This window comes from Oratosquilla oratoria, unplaced genomic scaffold (assembly GCF_046742065.1).
Source record: "Oratosquilla oratoria isolate Oo_2021 unplaced genomic scaffold, ASM4674206v1 SCAFFOLD45, whole genome shotgun sequence".
NCBI classification, from domain to species: Eukaryota; Metazoa; Arthropoda; class Malacostraca; order Stomatopoda; family Squillidae; genus Oratosquilla; species Oratosquilla oratoria.
The window spans coordinates 3,234,428-3,255,328 of NW_027467710.1; the positions used below are offsets into that span (position 1 = coordinate 3,234,428).

Genomic DNA, 20,901 nt, shown 5'->3' on the forward strand with positions numbered 1-20,901 from the left:
TCACCTTCTATATAAACATCAGGTAACATCCCTTCAGGTGTTTTCTCTCTTTCTGGTGTTCTTTCTTTTTTTTTTTTGTCTTTTTGCACTAGAAGAATCTTGGGATTCTTTCTTTAAAAACGTGTCCAATGTTGTCGGCCTTTGATGATTTTTCAGAATTTTTCTAAAATGGTTAATAACATTGTCATTGAACAAATTGAGGCTCCCAGTGATAACACAGTTCTTTAATTTCTGCTGTGGAAATGCTTCCCTTACTACTTTCCTCCTCTGAAGAAGAAAGTTCTTGAACCACTTCTTCTTACTGCTCCCTGTGCAGTTCTTGGAGTTCTTCAGTTGTCAGCTCATTTCTGTGGTCTTCAACCAACTTCTCCACATCATCAGTGTCTACATCCAAACCCATGGACCATGGACCCCAGGGACACAATATCATCCACCACTACAGGCTCCATATCAAAACCTAAGTCTTTGGCTGCCACACGGTCTTGCCACAGATTCTTCCAGGCAGAATTCAGTGTTCTGAAAGAAACTTCCCCCCAAGCTTTGTCTATTATCCTCAAGCAATGAAGGATATTGAAATGGTTCTTCCAAAAGTCCCTGAGGGTTAGTTCTGTGTCAGAGGTCACTTCAAAGCACCTTTGAAAAAGTGCTTTTGTGTAAAGCTTTTTGAAGTTTGAAATGATCTGCTGATCCATGGGCTGGATTAGAGGAATGGTATTACGAGGCAGAAACCTTACTTGGAGGAAGCTGTATTCACCCATCAGATCTTCCTCCAAGCATGGAGGTGAGCAGGAGCATTGTACATTACCAGATGGGCCTTGAGTGGTACATTTTTCTGCTCTAGATATTTTTTTCACACTCGGAGCAAACACTTCATACATCCACTCAGTGAAGAATTGCCTTGTTACCCAAGCCTTACTATTAGCCCTCCACATTACACTGAGTTTACTTTTTATAATATTATTTTTCTTGAACACTTTTGGGTTTTCTGAGTGGTAGACAAGCAAAGGTTAAATTTTGAGGTCCCCACTAGCATTAGCAAGCAACAAGAGTGTAAGCCTGTCTTTCATAGGCTTGTGTCCTGCCAATGATTTCTCCTCTTTTGTGATGTAGGTCCTCTTAGGCATCTTCTTCCAGAAGAGGCCAGTTTCGTCACAATTAAAAACTTGGTGAGGAGTAAATCCCTCACTCTCTACAAAGTTTTTAATTTCCCCAACAATCTTTTCAGCAGCATCTTTGTTTGCACTGGCAGCCTCCCCATGCCTAACAACACTGAATGCCACTTCGCTTCTTAAATAGATCAAACCACCCCCTACTTGCTTTAAATTCATCACTTTGCGCACTGGTTCCAGGGCTGTCTCGCTTAAGGTCATCATGCAACCGCTTTGCTTTTTCACAAATTATTGTTTCAGAAATGCTGTCACCAGCAAATTGTTTTTCGTTAATCCAAACTAACAAAAGTTTTTCCTCTTGTTCAATTATAGGTAACCTGTTCACAACAAGAATGGTCACTCATTTTGCCACATTAGCCTCTTTTATTATGTCTTTTTTTTTCAGTATAAACAATATGGTTGATTTCGCCATGCCATACTGAGTTGCCAGGTCAGAGATACGAGTTCCACTTTCAAACTTGGCAGTGAGTTTTTTTTTTTTTTTTTTTTTTAAATTGTCTTTCTCACTGCTTTCCTTTTAGGCTTGGTTGAATCACTAATCTTTTTTGGGCCCATGGCTGCACTATTTTTAATAAAAATAAAAAATAGTAATAAAGTAGCACAAAGTTTCACGAAGCCTGCATGGATGATGCGAAGGGTACAGAAGCTAGCACGAGACTGAGCTGAAGCGACTGCGTGGTGCGGCCAGTAACAAGGTAACACTGTCCGAATCACAGGGCAAGTGTACAAATAACGAGTTGAATTTTACTTGAACAAGTTGGACGAATAACGATTTGTACGAGTAGAGAGGTGGATGAATGGCAGGGTTCCACCATAACAATAAATTGACAGATAACTAATAATATATTAAAATCTAGCAAACAATAATAGACAAATAATAACAAACAAATAAACATACATACATATACCAAAGGCTTTTTTTCCCTATATAAGAGAGGTAGCCAAAAAACAAAGGCATAAAAACCACTCTTATCCATTCCATCCATATTACACTCCACTCTCCTCCACCCTCTTCCCTCCCCCTTATCTAGGCACCTCCTGGATGATGGGTCATCCATGCATCTTGTCCACTACCCTGGGTCAGAAGCAGTCTCGCAAGACACAACACATCCACAGCAAGGCCGTTTCATTAAATTGGCGACCCCCCCCTCTCCATCCCCTCATGCAGAAAAGGAGAAAACATGGGGAAAATCCCTTTCGGCTGTGTCAAATTTTTTTCACACATACTCCCTCATCCACTTCATACATCACAACATCATCCATATACAGACGCTCCTCAACTTACGTTTTAGTTACGTTCCGAACGGCCGAATGTAAGTTGTTACTGTACTATACATCCATAAATTCTATTACCGTATCTTACAAAACACCCCTAAATCATTAATTATACACATAACATTGTAAAATAATAACATTAATTTCAAATAAATTAAATTCAAGCAACATAAATTGAGATGGTGGAGGAGGAGGGGAGGGGAGGAGGAGGAGGCAAGGCACTTTCAGTCTGTCATTTGTGCAATGTAAACAATGGACGCAGCATCATGCGTAAGTATTGTTTGAACTACGGAGAGTGCGCTAAACTAAAAAATTTACTCAAATATATATAATTTTTTTTTTTACAATTTTTTTTTACAGTCAGTTCAAACGTAAAATCGAAAAAACGTAAAACGAATGAACATAAGTAGAGGAGCGTCTGTACAACCATTCTCTATTCACCACTGTCTTCTGTCCTCTCCCATCCTTCCCCAACAGACATTCCCCTCTTCCCCGATGCCCCTTTTACCCCATCCATCCATCTCATCCTAGGTCGCTCCCTCATGTTCACTCCTTCCACAAATCTTTTACTAGTTTTTCCTCACTCATTCTTTCCATGTGTCCAAACCATCCCGATATTCTTTCATCCACCCTATCTCCCAACTCCCTTTCCACCCCCATTCTCCTCCTCACCTCATTTCTCACTCTATCCAGTTTAGTATCCCCTATCATACTTCTCAGACACCTGATCTCAAATACATTCAAACTCCTCTCTTCCTCTCTTATGTTCCATGTTTCTGCCCCATACAGTGCTGTTGGTACAATCACTCCTTCATACAATCTTCCCATAGCATCCATTCCCAGATGTCTATTCCTCATTGCACTTTTTAATCCACCAAGTCATTTACTCGCTTCTCTCAATCTACATTCTACCTCCACCTCCACTCCTCCCTTTCCTGCCACATTCGCACCCAAGTATCTAAAACTATCCACTTCCTCCAGTCTCTCCCTTAATACTCACTTCCAGTCTGCTGCCACTTTCACCCCTTGTACATCTCATCACCTTACTTTTACCCACATTTATCTTCAGCTTCCTTCTTTCCCACACTTTCCCAAACTCTGTCAATAACTTCCTCAATCCCTCCTCTGATCCTTCTATAAGCGCATTGTCGTCCACAAACAACAGCTGGCTTATCTCCCACTTTTCTCCATTTTCTTTAACCATCTCCATTCCCTGACCCACCACCCTTGCATTTACCTCTCGCACCACCCCATCCATGTATAAACAAATAGTATAAAATAAATGGCAGTCATTACAGCATCTTGCTTAGGTGTTTATCTAAATGAATCTTAAAGCTTCGAACTGAAATACACGGTTAGCGAAGTTGTTTCTACCCACTTCCAAATTAGATTTATTTCCTGACAGTTTAAGAACATTATTTCTAGTCGGATTCTCGTTCAGTGTGAAAATTTTGTCACTTTTGATGTTCTAACACAGGCTTTACTACTCTCGTAAAAATTCTTGACTACATTTAACAGCTTTCCTCCTATCCCATATATCTGCAGTACCTCCCACAGTGCCTCCTGTCTAACCTGTCATAAGCCTTTTCCAGTCCATAAAGGCCCAAAAAACATCCTTACTTCTGTTCCTCAGTTCCAAATTATGAGTAATTTATAAATCATGAAAATTGTTCAAGAGAGAGAGAGAGAAAAAAAAAAAGTTCATTAATTGGTGATGGGTAAAGAGACCCTTCACTTTTGCTGTGATGATATCCTGCAAATAGAAGTTTCTCATGTTTCATAATTTTATCTATTTTATAGATGTTGCAATGCAGTTATGTGTTAACCTGTGGAGGCCTTCATTCAGATCGACTAGCAAACATGTCTGGATATTCTGGAGATAAACAAATTCTTCCATTCCGTGGAGAATACTTGCTACTGAAGCCAGAAAAGGCTCACATGATCAGAGGAAACATTTATCCAGTAAGGGAAAAAGAAAGAAAAGAAAAAAATAATAATAAATGAAATTACATAGATCTAATACTTCATGATTAATATTTGTGAATAAATCCTGTAGTCCTCAACATTCATGATGAAGTTAGTACTTTATACAGATTTTGTAAGGAGAGATATTGATGATGTGTTTATTTTTCAGGTTCCTGATCCACGATTTCCCTTCCTGGGTGTGCACTTCACTCCACGAATGAATGGAGACATTTGGCTTGGGCCTAATGCTGTTTTGTCCTTGAAGAGAGAAGGATATAGGTATGCTGATTGCTTGTCTATTACTTATTCTTACTCAGTAACCTCAGGTTTCAGTCAACCAATAAATTTGTTACCTGGAATCTCTTTTGCCTCTGAGTAATCAGCCCACAGCTGGATTAGCCTGTAGGTCACATATGGAAGAGATTTTATGAAATTGAAGTCAGTGTATGCAAATATGTTCTGTGTTTTCTGTGTGGTGGTTACATTTTGGGCATTTGAAAGAAAGTTATCCTAAAACTGGAGGGCCCACATGCAGAGGGTGTGAACAAGATAGTAACTTACCATATCACAATATACCACTCAGTAGTGTTCAACTACTGGTCTCACAATAGAATACCAACAATCTGGAAAAGAACACACCTTATTCTTATCTTGAAAATAAACAAACCAGAAACCCTAGAAAGAACTCTTGAATACCTAACACAAATGGTTTCAACAGAGAGGTACCATCCATCTCAAGCATGGGCTTCGGACAATTTATAAGAACCACTCTTGAGTACACTTCCACAGCATGGCTCGCAACAGTCAGCTAAACAAACACTTTACAAATTATACAAAGTAGAGAATTGAAAATATTAACAAAATACATGAAAACCACCCCAATAGGACAACTGCACACATACATACATATGTACATACATATACCAAAGGATTTTTCCCCCTTACAAGGGAGGTAGCCAAAAAACAAAGGCATGAAAACCATTCCCACCTATTCCATCCCTAATACTCTCCACTCCCCTCTACCCTCCCTCTTATCTTAGCACCTCCTGCATGATGGGTTATCCCTGCATCTTGTCCTCTGCCCTGGGTCAGAAGCAGTGACTCAAGACACAGCACATCCACAGCAAGGCTGCTTCATTAAATCGGCGACCCCCCTCTCCGTTCCCTCATGCAGAAAAGGAGAAGACGGGGAGAAATCCCTTCGGGTTCCATCAAATTTTTCTCACACATACTCCCTCACCCCCCATCCATTCCACCTCATCACAACTGCACATACATACATACATATACCAAGGCTTTTTCCCCCCTTACAAGGGAGGTAGCCAAAAAGGAAAAAGCATAAAATCATTCCCACCCATTCCATCCCTGAATACACTCCACACCCCTCCACCCTCCCTTATCTTAGCACCTCCTGGATGACGGGTCATCCCTGCACCTTGTCCACTGCCCTAGGTCAGAAGCAGTGTCGCAAGACACAGCACCTCCACAGCAAGGCCGCTTCATTAAATCAGCAACCCCCCCCTCTCCGTCACCCCATGCATATAAGGAGAAGACGGGGAGAAATCCCTTCGGGCTGCGTCAAATTTTGCTCACACATACTACCTCACCCCCCATCCCCCTGCCCATTCCACCTCATGCATCACAACATCATCCATATACAACCATTCTCCATTCACCCCTGTCTTCTGTCCTCTCCCATCCTTCCTCAACAGACATTCCCCTCTTCCCCAAAGCCCCCCTCACCCCATCCATCCACCTCATCCTAGGACGTCCCCTCATGTTCACTTCCTCCACATCTGCCTTCCATACCTCTTTTACTAGTCTTTCTTCACTCATTCTTTCCATATGTCCAAACCATCCTAATACTTTTTCATCAACCCTATCTCCCAACTCCCTTTCCACCCCCGTTGTTCTCCTCACCTCCTCATTTCTCACTCTATCTAGCCTAGTAACCCTGATCATACTTCTCAGACACCTCATCTCAAACACATTCAAACTCCTCTCTTCCTCTCTTATGTTCCATGTTTCTGCCCCATACAGTGCTGTTGGCACAATCACTCCTTCATACAGTCTCCTCTTAGCATCCATTCCCAAATGTCTATTCCTCATTACACTCTTCAATCCACCAAGGTATTTACTCGCTTCTCTCAATCTACATTCTACCTCCACCTTCACTCCACCTTTCCCTGCCACATTTGCACCCAAGTATCTAAAACTATCCACTTCCTCCAGTCGCTCTCCCTTAATGCTCACTTCCAGTCTACTGCCACTTTCACCCCTTGTACACCTCATCACCTTTACATTTACCCACATTTATCTTTAGCTTTCTTCTATCACATACTCTCCCAAACTCTGCCACCAACTTCCTCAGTCCCTCCTCCGATCCTGCCACAAGCGCAGTGTCGTCAGCAAACAACAGCTGGCTCACCTCCCACTTTTCTCCATTTTCTTTAACCATCTCCAATCCCTGACCCACTACCCTTGCATTTACCTCTCGCACTACCCCATCCATGTATAAGTTGAACAGCCAGGGCGACATAACGTATCCTTGACAAAGTCCCACCTTTACCTCGAACCACTCACTCTCTCTCCATTTCTAATCCTTACACAAGCTCTACTACTCTCATAAAAACTCTTGACAGCTACAAGAAGCTTTCCTCCTATCCCATATATCTGTATAACCTCCCACAGTGCCTTTCCGTCTACCCTATCGTAAGCCTTTTCCAGATCCATAAAAGCCCAAAAAACATCCTTCCCCTTTTTCTATAGCTTTCTCACAACTGCACACTGAAACTAAAATCCCCCTCCCCTCCATAGAATATAATATGAAAAGTATAGGTATACAGTTCATTGCTAAAGCCCCAAACACCATTTATCCATCTCCCTTTATTGTAATAGAAGCACTAACTCATTCAGCATATACAGCCCACCACCAGTAGCACACAAAACCAAATTCACACTCAGATCACAGAACAAGCTCTTCATGATAGACCCCAAACTCAATACTCTACCAACACCCCCAAACATCAACCTCACAAAGAAATCCTTCTCATGAGAAGTAAGAACCACATGGGTACATTTGTATGTAGGACACCATCCAGCATTAACCCCTTCAATACGGGCCAAAATCTCGCAGGCACCATTAGCTGCCAGACGTGCGATGTTGCGTCATAATACTCGCATTATAAAAAATAAAGTCACCGCTGTATTAATAATTTTCTCTTTCACCCGTGAATTTTGATAACCATAGAAAATATGATGAAGCCAATTTACAAAGTATGGGGGTCACGCAGGTACAACTACAATAAATATAATCAAGACGCCGACGTCGGCATCCTCGCATACCCACTTGCTCCTCATGACGCCTACATAGGCGTCACCATATGGAAGGGGTTAAAAGAATATCAGTACAGATTAGGCCTAACCACAGACTCAAACTGCCCTTAATGCAACCACTAAACAGAAGACTCTGAGCACTTCATTTTACAATGCCCCATAGAATCCTGAGACAACAACACAGTATTTCTCCCTGAGTGAGTCATAGGCCCACCCAGTGCCTTTTACCTGGGAGCTGTGGGTCTCCTATAAGAGAGACCTAGGGCAACTGATTGATTGTAGATTTTAGTGCTCATAATAATTTATCTTTATGGGGTAAAAAGTCTTTTGGTATATGTATATAGGATGCTTGGTGGCTGAATGGGTTAAAGTGTTGCTACTTGTGGCAGAGATCTGGGTGACGGCAGTTTTAACTTTGCTGTCGGTAAGTTGGACCCAGGACATGGTTCATTATATTTGACATGACAAAGGGCATCATCCTAGCCTCCTGATAAGGAGAGTTTGTAATGTTAAACCGAATCATCTTCATCATGTATGTATTAGACGTAAACTATTTTGTTATAATTTTTTGTAATGGCATTGTATCCTACAGATGGAGAGATATTAACCTCCATGATCTTTATGAAGCCATCACATTCCGAGGCTTCCAGAAACTTGCATTGCAATATGTTTCATTTGGATTCAAGGAAGTTATGCGCTCCATTTTTCCAAGCTTGCAGGTAAGACACAGTGATATTAGAGAGTATTGTTTTCTATTAATAATTTTACTGTGGCACATATCAAACAATTTTATTCATTTGGGAAAAAAATTTCTAATCCTTAAAGGGTTAAGCTGGCTAATGCCATATAATTTTACTCAGCTGAGGGATACATTTAAATGACATATATATATATATCTATATATATATGTTTTATCAACCACAATGCACTTTAATTCTAAGCCATATAGGCGCATGCAGAAATTGTAACGAGGGACGCCCAAGGACTCGAACCCATGCGGCGAGAACGTTACAAGTGCCGAGTGACTTAAACCAATACACCATCAAGAGAGCTATAAGTTAAGCGCAAGTTTTCTTATATATCTGTATGCTCGAGTTCATACACATACACGAAATTTTGCGTTCAAGCCAGCTCCACTATGATACAAAATACTTCCCGCGTTTGTACACTTACCATATGCATTATCATAGTGGAGCTGGGTTGAACGCAAACTTTCGTGTATGTGTATGAACTCGAGCCTACAGATATATAAGAAAACTTGCGCTTAACTTATAGCTCTCTTGATGGTGTATTGGTTTAAGTCACTCGGCACTTGTAACGTTCTCGCCGCATGGGTTCGAGTCCTTGGGCGTCCCTCGTTACAATTTCTGCATGCGCCTATATGGCTTAGAATTAAAGTACATTGTGGTTGATAAAACGTATCTCTAAACACTGGGACCCATTCAGTGTCGTACAAAATACTTCCCGCGTTTGTACACTTACCATATGCATTATCATAGTGGAGCTGGGTTGAACGCAAACTTTCGTGTATGTGTATGAACTCGAGCATACATATATACAGTCAAACCTCGGTTTTCGAACATAATCCGTTCGAGAAGGCTGTTCGAAAAGCGATTTGTTCGAAAACCGAAACAATTTTTCCCATTATAATCAATGTAAATAATTTTAATCCGTTCCAAGTCTAAAAAACAACTTTTTCTAATTTTTTTTTTACTATTTTACACCATAAACTGCACTGTATACTGTTTACCATAAATAAGTGTATCCCACTTCTTTTCTTAAACTTTTCAAACCACCCTCTGCTTGCTTTAAAATCAAACCCTTCCGGAATAATGCTAGGATATTTTTTTTTATCAAATCTTCATACAATTGTCTTGCTTTGGCACAAATTGCATCTTCACTAAGAGTATCACCTGCTAACTGTTTCTCACTTACGAAAATCAGCAAAAGTTTCTCCACTTCCTCCAATACCTGTGGCCTTTGTTTGCTAAAAACACTTGATCCTTTAGCCACATCACTTGCTTTAACCTGGTCTTTATTTTTTAGGATGGTGCTTATCGTCGATTTCGCCATCCCAAACTACTTAGCCAACGCAGACACACGAACGCCAGATTCATATTTCGCTATTAATTCTTTTTTAAATTCAATAGTTTTGCGCACTACTTTCCTCTTTTCTTCACCACTTGAACTTGCTTTCTTTGGACCCATGATTAGGGGCTAATACACAATGCAAAGATGAAAAAAGTCAGATTTACGTAAATAAGAACGAACACGTCTGCTCGGAATGAACTTTGATCGCAAATGCGCTACGGAGGAAGCGTCCTTAGCATTCGAGTTCTCTCGGCTCGCGAGTGAGCCGCGTTCGGGTACGCTCGGCTTCTTTCGGTTTGTTCGAGAGCCGAAATTTGGTCGAGTTCTGAGACGTAAAATTCTCGAACTTTTTGGTCGAAAACCGATTTGGTCGAGAACAGAAGCGTTCGATAACCGAGGTTTGACTGTATAAGAAAACTTGTGCTTAACTTATAGCTCTCTTGTTGGTGTATTGGTTTAAGTCACTCGGCACTTGTAACGTTCTCGCCGCATGGGCTCGAGTCCTTGGGCGTCCCTCGTTACAATTTCTGCATGCGCTTATATGGCTTAGAATTAAAGTGCATTGTGGTTGATAAAACGTATCTCTAAACACTGGGACCCATTCAGTGTCATACAACATATATATATATATATATATATATATATATATATATATATATATATATATATATATATATATATATATATATATATATATATATATATATATATCTGCATTCCAAGGGCTTTTTCCCCCTTACAAGAGAGGTAGTCATGTCAACAGCATGCACCCACTCCCACCTATTCCACTCCCATTTTCACTCCTTGTGGATGTCTGCCCTGTATCCTGCCCACTGGTCTGGGTCAGAAGCAATGCAGCAAGACAAAGTACATCCACAGCAAGGCTGCTACACTTAATTGGAAACCCCCCCACCTGTGTCCCCTCAAGCAAAAAAAGAGATGGTGTCCCTTTGGGCTGTGTCAAAATATTATACATACATAATCACTCTCAGCTTCCCCTCATCTCCTGTCCCCTCCCATCTTTGCATCACAGTATCATGTATACACAGCCATTCTCCACTCACCCTAGTCTTTTCCCTTCTCCCTTCCTTGCTCAGCAGACATTCCCCTCTTGCTCAATGCCCCTTTCACTTTATCTATCCATCTCATCCCCCTCAGGTTCACTCCATCCACCTCAGCCTTGCACACCACTTTTACCAATCTTTTTTCACTCTTTGTGTGCACAGCATCCCAACACTCCCTCATCAGCCCCATCCACCATCTCCCCTTCTACCCCCACTCCCCTCTTCACCTCCTTGCCTCCCATCCCATCCAATCTTGCAACCTTGCAACCCCCACCACAGCTCTCAGACATTTCATCTCAAACGGATCCAAACCTCTCCTCTCTGCCTCTCTCAGATTCCAAGCCTCTGGTCCAGACAGTGCTGTAAGCACAATCACCCCTTCATACTTAGTCGTGTGGAGAATGTTTTAAAGTTTTTAAAAGACATCAATTTATTTTATGAAATTTAAAATTGTGTATATGATTGCTTGTATGTGTATCTTGTTTTTATGTGTTTTTGTGAGTGCTTATTGTTTTTACCATTTTGCTTGATTTTTTATATATTTGTATATGATAGATATGCGCTGAATGGCCTACCGGCTCCAGCACTTGGCCTTCAAGCCAAAAATTTCATAAATCAATCAATCAACCCTTCATACATAGATACATCAATGCCTTTTTCCCCCTTACAAGGGAGGTAGCCAAAAAACAAAGATAGAAAATCCACTCCCATCCATTCCATCCCTACACACTACGCTACCATTCACAGCCTTCCCTCCCTCTTATCTTGGCTTCTCCTGGATGACAGGTCATTGCTACATCTCGCCCACTGCCCTGGGTCAGAAGCAATGTAGCAAGACACAGCACATCCACAACAAGGCTGCTTCATTTAATCAGCGTCCCCCTTCTCTGTCCCCTCATATAGAAAAAGAGAAGATGGGTAGAAATCCCTTCAGGCTGTGTCAAAATATAATTCACACTTATTCCCTCACCCCCCTTCCCCCCACCCACTCCCATGCATCATCCATACACAACCATTCTCCTCTCATTCCTATCTTCTGTTGTCTCCCTTCCTTCCTCTACAGACATTGGCCTCTTTACTAATGCCCCTTTTATTCCATCCATCCATCTAATCATTGGTCGCCCCATCATTTTCACTCCTTCCACCCCTTCATACAATATATATACATATATATATATATATATATATATATATGTATATAAATATATATATATATATACATATATATATATATATATGTATATATACATATACGTACACACACACACACACACTTTCAACGAACGGACGGCTTGACGAACGCTCTGAAGAAAAGTGCAGATTGAGGATACCAACGCAAAGAGAAGTGCCTTTTTGTATTTGCAGGGGGGGGGAATTGCTCGTGAGGTAGTGGGAAAGTAAGGAAAGAGGAGAGGGGGAGGGATTACTGGGGAAATGGAAGGTAATGAGGATGTGGAGGACTTGGCCCAGGCAGACGGGCGGAAGGTCAACATGAAACGACCACCGGATGACGAAATGGCAAATAAAAATGTAAAGATTAGAAGTATAGAGAGGAGAAATACAGTAGAAAGTGACGAGAATATGTTCCAGGGATTTAAAGAGGGTGGGGGGGACACAACCCCCCCCAGACTGATAAGACTAGAGGAGAGAGTTGATAAGGTGATCGAGGACTTGGAACGTAAGTTAGGTAATGTAGGCTCCATTCTCCAAAGAATTGAAAGATTGGAACAACTAGAGAAGGCTAACAGAAACTTAACTGAAGAAGTAGAGGACCTAAAAAGACAGTTAGGAAATGTAAAGGAGGAGAATGAGAAATTGAAGAAGAATAGTAATGAAAACAGTGAGAAAATAGCTACAGAAGCTAAAAATTGGAGAATAACTCAAGAAGGGAATAAGGTTTCATTCACTGACATAGTCAAACAGCAATTGAAAGAACATAATGAAGACTCAGTTATTAAAGTGATGAGACAGAAGGAGAATATAGTAAGAGAATTAGCTGACAAAAAGAAATGTATAATTATATTAGGAATGGAAGAGAAACATAACCCAGATAGAACCGCAAGAATCAAGGAGGAAAATGAAAGGGTAAGCAGTTTATTAAAATTAGTCCAGGAAGATGAACCAGAAATTATAAAGGAAATTGAGGAAAAATTCAGACTCGGAAAATATAGTACAGATAAGACCAGACCAATTAAGATTAAATTCAGGTCACAAACAACGGCAGAGAAAATTCTATCCAAGACAGGGAAACTAGCAACAAATGATCAATATAAAAAGGTATGGATAAAAAGAGAAATGAATAAGGAGGAAAGAGAGGCAGAAAAGCAGAAAAGAATTGAAGCTAAGGCAAAAAACGAGGAAAGAACGGAGTCAGAGAAAGAGAGATTCTATTGGAGAGTAGTGAATATGAAAATAAAGCAGTTCGACATACTAAAGAAAAACATAAGGGAAACAGAGAACACAATGGAAGTGGCAGAAAACTAAGAGTGTCTTACACAAATATAGATGGATTGATAACAGGATTGAATGAACTGAATGATTATTTGAAAGAAAAAGAACCGGACATAATGGGAATTGTAGAAACAAAATTAAAAGGCCCACTACCACCCAACAGTGTAGGACATGATACATACAATTATTGGATTAGAAACAGAGAGAAGAAACAAGGGGGTGGAGTTATGTTCCTGACAAAGAAGGATATAAACGTGAAAGGTGTCATATATGGAAAGAATACAGTAGAGATGATTATGATAGAAGTGGAAGACCGAGATAAGAAGAGCAGAAAATTTGTGATCAACTATGTGCCTCCGAAAACAGCCTCATGGGAGGAGAATGAACATAAAAGTATGTTAGAGGACACAAAGATAGCATTAACTAAAATAATGGAAGACGGAGGAAGAATAGTTATGATGGGCGACTTTAATTGCAAAGAAATCTGCTGGGAAGAAATGACAGTAAAGAGTGGTGATGACTCATGGGGAAATGCTCTACTTGAGATGATTACTGACCATTCAATGACACAATGGATACAAGAGAACACTAGGTATAGAAATGAAGAAGAACCATCGAGGCTAGACTTAATAATTACATCTGAACCTAGAATAGTGGACAAGATTGAATATAAAACACCAATAGGTAAAAGTGACCACATATTGATTGAACTGGAACTTAATGAAGAAAAATATATGAAAAGAAATGAACAATATAGAAAAGGAAGAATGATGTATGAAAAAACAAACTTTGATAAAATAAGAGAATTCTTCCAACAAGAAAACTGGGAAGAAATATACAAAGAAGAAACATCAGTGGAAGAGAAATGGAATATTTTGACAAAAATTTACAAAGAAGGAGTGGAAAAGTATGTCCCAAGACAAAAACAAGAAAAAGAATATGTAAAATGCTGGTACAACAAAAGTTGTAGGGAGTTAAAAGACAAAAGAGACAAAGCCTGGACCGGATGGAAAAAAGACAGAAGACCTGAAAAATGGAAAATATATACTGGTTATAGAAATGAATATGTACAAAAGTGCAGAGAGGAAAAAAGAAAATATGAAAAAGATGTTATAGAAAAGTGTAAAGATCAACCAAAACTATTCTACAGATTTGTAAACAATAAACTGAAAAACAAACAAGACTTGGAGAAATTAAGACAAGGGGGAGTTGAATACACTGAGGAAATGGAAATGGCAGAAATTATGAACAAACATTTTAAATCAGTGTTTACAAGGGAAAATATACAACCTGAAGAGATTGAGTGGAAGGAAAAAGTCCCCCCTATGGAAGAAATAGAAGTAACGAAGAATGAAATATTGACACACTTGGGTAATTTTGATGTCAGAAAATCGCATGGGCCAGATGAAATAGCAAACTGGATTCTGAAAGAATGTAGGAATGAACTGGCAGACAAAATACATAGCATAATAAGCAGTTCCTTAAAAGAAGGAAAAGTTCCAGAAGATTGGAAAAAAGCAAATATAGTACCTATATATAAAGGAGGAAATAAAGAAGAACCTACCAACTATAGACCAGTCTCTCTAACAAGTACAATAGCAAAAATATGTGAAAGAATTATCAAAAGTAGATGGGTAAAATACTTGGAAAAAAACAACGTACTAAATCCAAGGCAATTTGGATTCAGACAAGGACGATCATGCGTCACCAATTTAATATGTTTCTATTCAAGGCTAATAGATATAATACAAGAAAGAGATGGATGGGCTGATTGTGCATTTCTAGACCTAAAAAAAGCTTTTGACAAAGTACCACATAAGAAGTTGCTTAAGAAATTAGAATATGAAGGAGGAATACAAGGTAAATTGCTAAATTGGATGGAAGACTTTTTGCAAGAAAGAAAAATGCGAGTAGTGATAAGAGATCAGCACTCAAAATGGAATGAAGTAATAAGCGGTGTCCCGCAGGGAACAGTTCTGGCCCCAATAATGTTTGCTATATATATTAATGATATGGATGAAGGAATTGAAAGCTATATGAGCTTCTTTGCAGATGATGCAAAATTACTGAAAAGAGTGAAAACTGAAGAAGATTGTGAATCACTACAGAGAGATCTAAATAAAGTACAAGAATGGAGTAGGAAGTGGGAGATGGAGTTCAATACAAAAAAGTGTAGTATAATGGAATTTGGAAAAAGCAAAAACAGAATAACAGGATCATATAATTTGGGAGAAGAAGGAATAAAAAGAGTAGAAAATGAGAGGGACCTGGGAGTCATTGTTATGAATAATATGTCACCTGAGAAACATATAAATAAGATTTTTGGAGAAACTTATAATTTAATAAGAACAATCAAAGTGGCATTTACATACCTGGATGAAGAAATGGTGAGGAAAATCCTAGTCACCCTGATAAGACCAAGATTGGAATATGCAGCAACGATATGGTCACCAAGTACAAAAAAATGTATAAAAAAACTTGAAAGAATACAAAGAGCAATTACTAAACTGGCACCAACACTCTCAAAACTATCATATGAAGAGAGACTACAAAAACTTAAACTACAGACACTAGAGCAAAGAAGAGAGAGAGGAGATTTGATAGCTATTTACAGAATCATGAAAGGCATAGAAATTACTGATAGAGAGAATCTGATAAAATGGGATGACAGAAATACAAGAGGACACGGAAAGAAAATAAAAAAAGACAACTATAGAAGAGATTTGAAAAAGAACAGCTTTCCTCACAGAGCAATAGACAGTTGGAACAAGTTAGATGAGAAAGTGGTGTGTGCAAAAACAATACATGAATTTAAAAATAGTTTAGATAAAATGAGATATGAAGACGGGACCTCACGAGCATAGCTCCCCTTCCCGTAAAATACAACTAGGTAAATACAACTAGGTAAATACACACCAATGGCCCCTTTCCCTCTTTTGAGGTAGTTATCCCAGTCAAAATTATTTCTTGACTTTGAAGAACAATATGGAAAGGGTTCCTTAATCTTCTCAGTCATGTTTAGTTAAATTCTATAAAGCTTGTGTAAATACAGTAGTAGCATTCTTGTCCTCTTACTATGGAAAGATGAGAAATGGAAAAAGTGGTGCCCCAAGAGTGACAAAGAAGATTTAGGAAGAACAGCAATCATTCAGACCATTACCCTCAATCTTTTGCAGGAAACCCACATCTTCCAAAACAGGAGAAATGAGTGATACTGAAAATTGAAAGTTAAAATTTGCACTAGTTTTCCTTTTGTGATGGGAATATTTATTTCTATGTTTTTCTTTCAACAGGTCAGCATTCTACGGAAATTTATCCCTGAGATCAGTCGAAAAGATATTACAAGAGGACCTGCAGGTGTGCGTGCTCAGGCATTGAGCATTGATGGCTCCCTTGTGGATGACTTTGTTTTCCAGCGAGAAGTTAATTGTGAAGTTGGCTCACGTATTTTGCACTGCATGAATGCACCATCCCCTGGAGCAACATCTTCCCTTGCAATTGCAAAGATGATTGCAGATAAATTACATGAAGAATTTAAGCTATAGGAATTTCATTGTTTTTGGTATGTTATGATATAAATCAGGGTTGTGTGGTATTACCATGGTTGACCAATGTGTATACAGATGGGATGGTAAGGTGGGGTGGCAAGAATAGAAGGTTGAAATTTGTAGATGGGAATGGAAAGACATGGTATGTGAATCATTTATTTGGTGATGATGTGATTGCAGGTTATTCTGAGGAGAGACTGAGGAATTTGGAAAGATATTTGAAAGAAGGAAGTTGTGAGTGAATGTAGGCAAAAGTAAAGTGATGAGATATGTAAGGAATGATGGTGGCAGGTTGAATTTGAGTGTGAAGGGTAAGAATCTTGAGGGAATAGAAAAAAGTTTGAAGTGTCTGGTTCTGTTTCACTATGGTCTTGGATCATGTGTTGGACTAGTGATTGATAACTATTACCCTCCCAGATGAGAGCTCAGAGTTCATATTTATCTGATCTGTGGGTAATGCTGTGACCTTATACACACACACACACACACTAATCACTCTGATAAGACCAAGATTGGAATATGCAGCAACGATGTGGTCACCAAGTACAAAAAAAAATGTATTAACAAACTTGAAAGAATACAAAGAACAATTACAAAATTGGCACCAACACTCTCAAAACTATCATATGAAGAGAGACTAGCAAAACCTGAGCTACAGACACTAGAGCAAAGAAGAGAGAGAGGAGATTTGATAGCTATTTACAGAATCATGAAAGGCATAGAAATTATTGATAGAGAGGATCTAATAAAATGGGATGATAGAAATACAAGAGGACATGGAAAGAAAATCAAGAAAGACAGCTATAGAAGAGATCTGAAAAAGAAAAGCTTTCCTCACAGAGTAATAGACAGTTGGAACAAGTTAGATGAGAAAGTAGTGTGTGCAAAAACAATACATGAATTTAAAAATAGTTTAGATAAAATGAGATATGAAGACGGGACACCACGAGCATAGCTCCCCTTCCCGTAAAATACAACTAGGTAAATGCACACACACGGACATGGAAAGAAAATAAAAAAACTGCTACAGAAGAGATCTGAAGAAAAACAATTTTCCACATAGAGTGGTAGACACTTGGAACAAACTGGACAAGGAAATAGTGTGTGCAAAAACCATTCATGAGTTTAAAAGCAAACTAGACACTGCGAGATACAAAGGCGGGACACCACGAGCATAGCTCCCCTTCCCGCAAAATACAACTAGGTAAATACACAAATTCTTCCACATGAGAGCTGCAGTGCTGGTTCACAGTGCAGCGATGCTGAATTTATTTTAACCTTGAGTGGGAATCCAATTTGGACTGCTGAAGTAGTGGTACCACTGTGCTTTTGAACTGTATGGTGGTGGTGAATAGGGAAGTGGATGTGGAGGTGAATTATGGAATAAAGGAAGTGAGTAGATTTTGAGATAGAATGAAGAGTGTTATAAGAAAAGGTATTTAGGGATGAATATAAAAGTAAAGTTGAATGAAAAAGTGAGTGTACCCATGGCTGTATGGAGTATAAGGGAGATGGAGAGGAAGGGCTTCAGTGTTATTAAGATGAAATGTAAGGTTTTACAAAAATTTATTTTGAAAAATGTAAAGGTGAGGGAGAGAATGGGGATGGGAGCAGTTGGACTGGATAAGAAATAAATGCTGAGGAGGTTTGTGTATATAAAAATAAACAAGAAAGACTTTCAAATAGAATGTGAAAAACAGAAGTGGATGGAGTGAGCATGAATAGAAGACAAAAAATGAAATGAACAGATGGGTTGAAGGAGGCTTTGCATACATTTGAAACATGTCGAGCAAGGAACATAAAGTGCAAAAGTTAAGAGTGAATGGCAGGAGATTGTGAATGGATGAAGGGATGATGTGGCCTAAAATGATGTTCTCCTTATCAGCCTCATAGATAATATTGAGGAAATAAAGAGGGGGTCACCATGTGATGAAGTAGTGGTGGTAAACCAGCTCCAGCTGTCAGGCTCTGCTGTAGAAAAGCTATGCCTAGCTGCATTACTTTTGAACCAAACAGTGTGGCAGGGGACAGGGTGACCCTTCATCCCTTAGTTGCTTAGATGGAGAGGGAGGGTTGATGTTTTTAAAGGTCTTTGGTGTATGTATACATACATACATATACCAAAGGCTTTTTCCCCCTTACAAGGGAGGTAGTCAAAAAGAAAAAGAGCATAAAAACCATTCTCACCCATTCCATTCCTCCCTCTTATCTTGGCACCTCCTGGATGATGGGTCATCCCTGCATCTTGTCCACTGCCCTGGGTCAGAGACAGTATCACAAGACACAGCACATCCATAGCAAGGCCGCTTCATCAAATCGGCGACCCCCCCTCTCCGTCCCCTCCTGCAGAAAAGGAGAAAATGGGGAGAAATCCCTTCGGGCTGCGTCAAATTTTTCTCACACATACTACGTCACCCCCCATCCCCCCACTCATTCCACCTCATGCATCACAACATCATCCATATACAACCATTCTCCATTCACCCCTGTCATCTGTCCTCTCTTGTCCTTCCTCAACAGATATTCCCCTCTTCCCCAAAGCCCCTTTCACCCCATCCATCCATCTCATCCTAGGTCACCCCTTCATGTTCACTCCCTCCACATCTGGCTTCCATACCTCTTTTACTAGTCTTTCTTCACTCATTCTTTCCATGTGTCCAAACCATCCCAATACTCTGTCATCCACCCTATCTCCCAACTCCTTTACCACCCCTGTTCTCCTCCTCACCTCCTCATTTCACACTCTATCCAGCCCAGTAACCCCTATCATACTTCTCAGATACCTCATCCCAAACACATTCAAACTCCTTCTCTCTTCCTCTCTTATGTTCTATGTTTCTGTATGTATGTATATATATATATAATGAAATGAATACGATTAGATGCTACAGGTTGGACATATACTTGCACATCTAATCTGTACAGGACCCACCTTTACAGGCTTGAAGCAGTGAGAAGAGCTGAAGATGGATCTGTTCACAAAATTCTCTGAATATACAAGATGATACACCTGTATATAATAAGAAAACCCAACTCATGTTTCACTACAAGAGTTATTGTGTATATAAATGAGGAAATACAATATATACATTGTATTGTGTATTCCCTGTCTTATATAGATATCAGTTGTTCATGTATAGATATATTTGTATATATGTATATGTATGTATAATAAATCCTGTCTCTCTTCTCTTTACTATATCTGAACTAATGGAAAAGTTGATCCTAGATAGAATCAGAATGCACATATCAACTTCATTAAATCATTATGGATTTGAAGAAGGCCACTCCACCAGCTTACTACTCATTAACATTACCAATCAAGTGATTGAAGGCTTAAAAAAAAAAAAAGTTCCTTATGACAGAATGGAAGTAGTGGCAATGGACATAAATAAAGCTTTTGACATAGTCTAAGCATTCTGTAATAAATATATATATATATATATATATATATATATATATATATATATCTAAAAAAGTAAAAAACTTATAACTAAAATAAATCATAGAAATTGATATACACAAGAGATGACATCTAATAGTTGGGATACTTACTACCTGGTAGAAAATGCAGAGCAACTCTGAAACAATCATTCAGTAGAGACCAAAACACCATGTAATTAGTCCCCCAGGCAGTACCAATATAAATTTTTTATACATGAACTTTCCCCCCAAAACTCATTGCATAACACCAGTTTCTACATATACAAATGAATTAACAATAACACTTCAGCACTGCAATTACAAGATAGTAACCATAAACATTCAAATTTACTTCAAAGCTAGAGCTGTAAGCACTCCTACAGAATCTTACTATGAAAAAAAAATGTCTTGTGTTGAATAAGTGAGAGACCACTTCTATATTATTGGCTGAAAGCAATTGGAGGAAGGTAGCTTTCGTCAGTTGTTGTTGTTGTTGTTTTTGTTGTTCCCTAACCTGTCTGGCCAAGCAGTCCCGTCTCCCTGAGGAATGTCATGGCTGGAACAGGGTGTTCTCACAAA

General features: G+C 39.3%; 1 protein-coding gene across 3 annotated transcripts in view; it reads left to right on the forward strand.

The window, feature by feature from the left end:
• Positions 1-20,232, forward strand: part of LOC143023116 (L-2-hydroxyglutarate dehydrogenase, mitochondrial-like) — an 88,888-nt gene extending 68,656 nt beyond the window's left edge. The window contains exons 6-10 of one of the 3 annotated variants that reach the window (XM_076181619.1): positions 4,245-4,406; positions 4,579-4,688; positions 8,338-8,464; positions 16,645-16,913; positions 19,825-20,232. In XM_076181619.1, the coding sequence (XP_076037734.1) occupies positions 4,245-4,406; positions 4,579-4,688; positions 8,338-8,464; positions 16,645-16,896 (651 nt within the window). In that variant the 3' untranslated portion in view covers positions 16,897-16,913; positions 19,825-20,232. Of the gene's footprint in view, positions 1-4,244; positions 4,407-4,578; positions 4,689-8,337; positions 8,465-16,644; positions 17,460-19,824 lie in introns of those variants that run through there. The other 2 variants (XM_076181617.1, XM_076181618.1) reach the window with 2 other exon arrangements.
• The last annotated feature ends 669 nt before the right edge of the window (positions 20,233-20,901 follow it).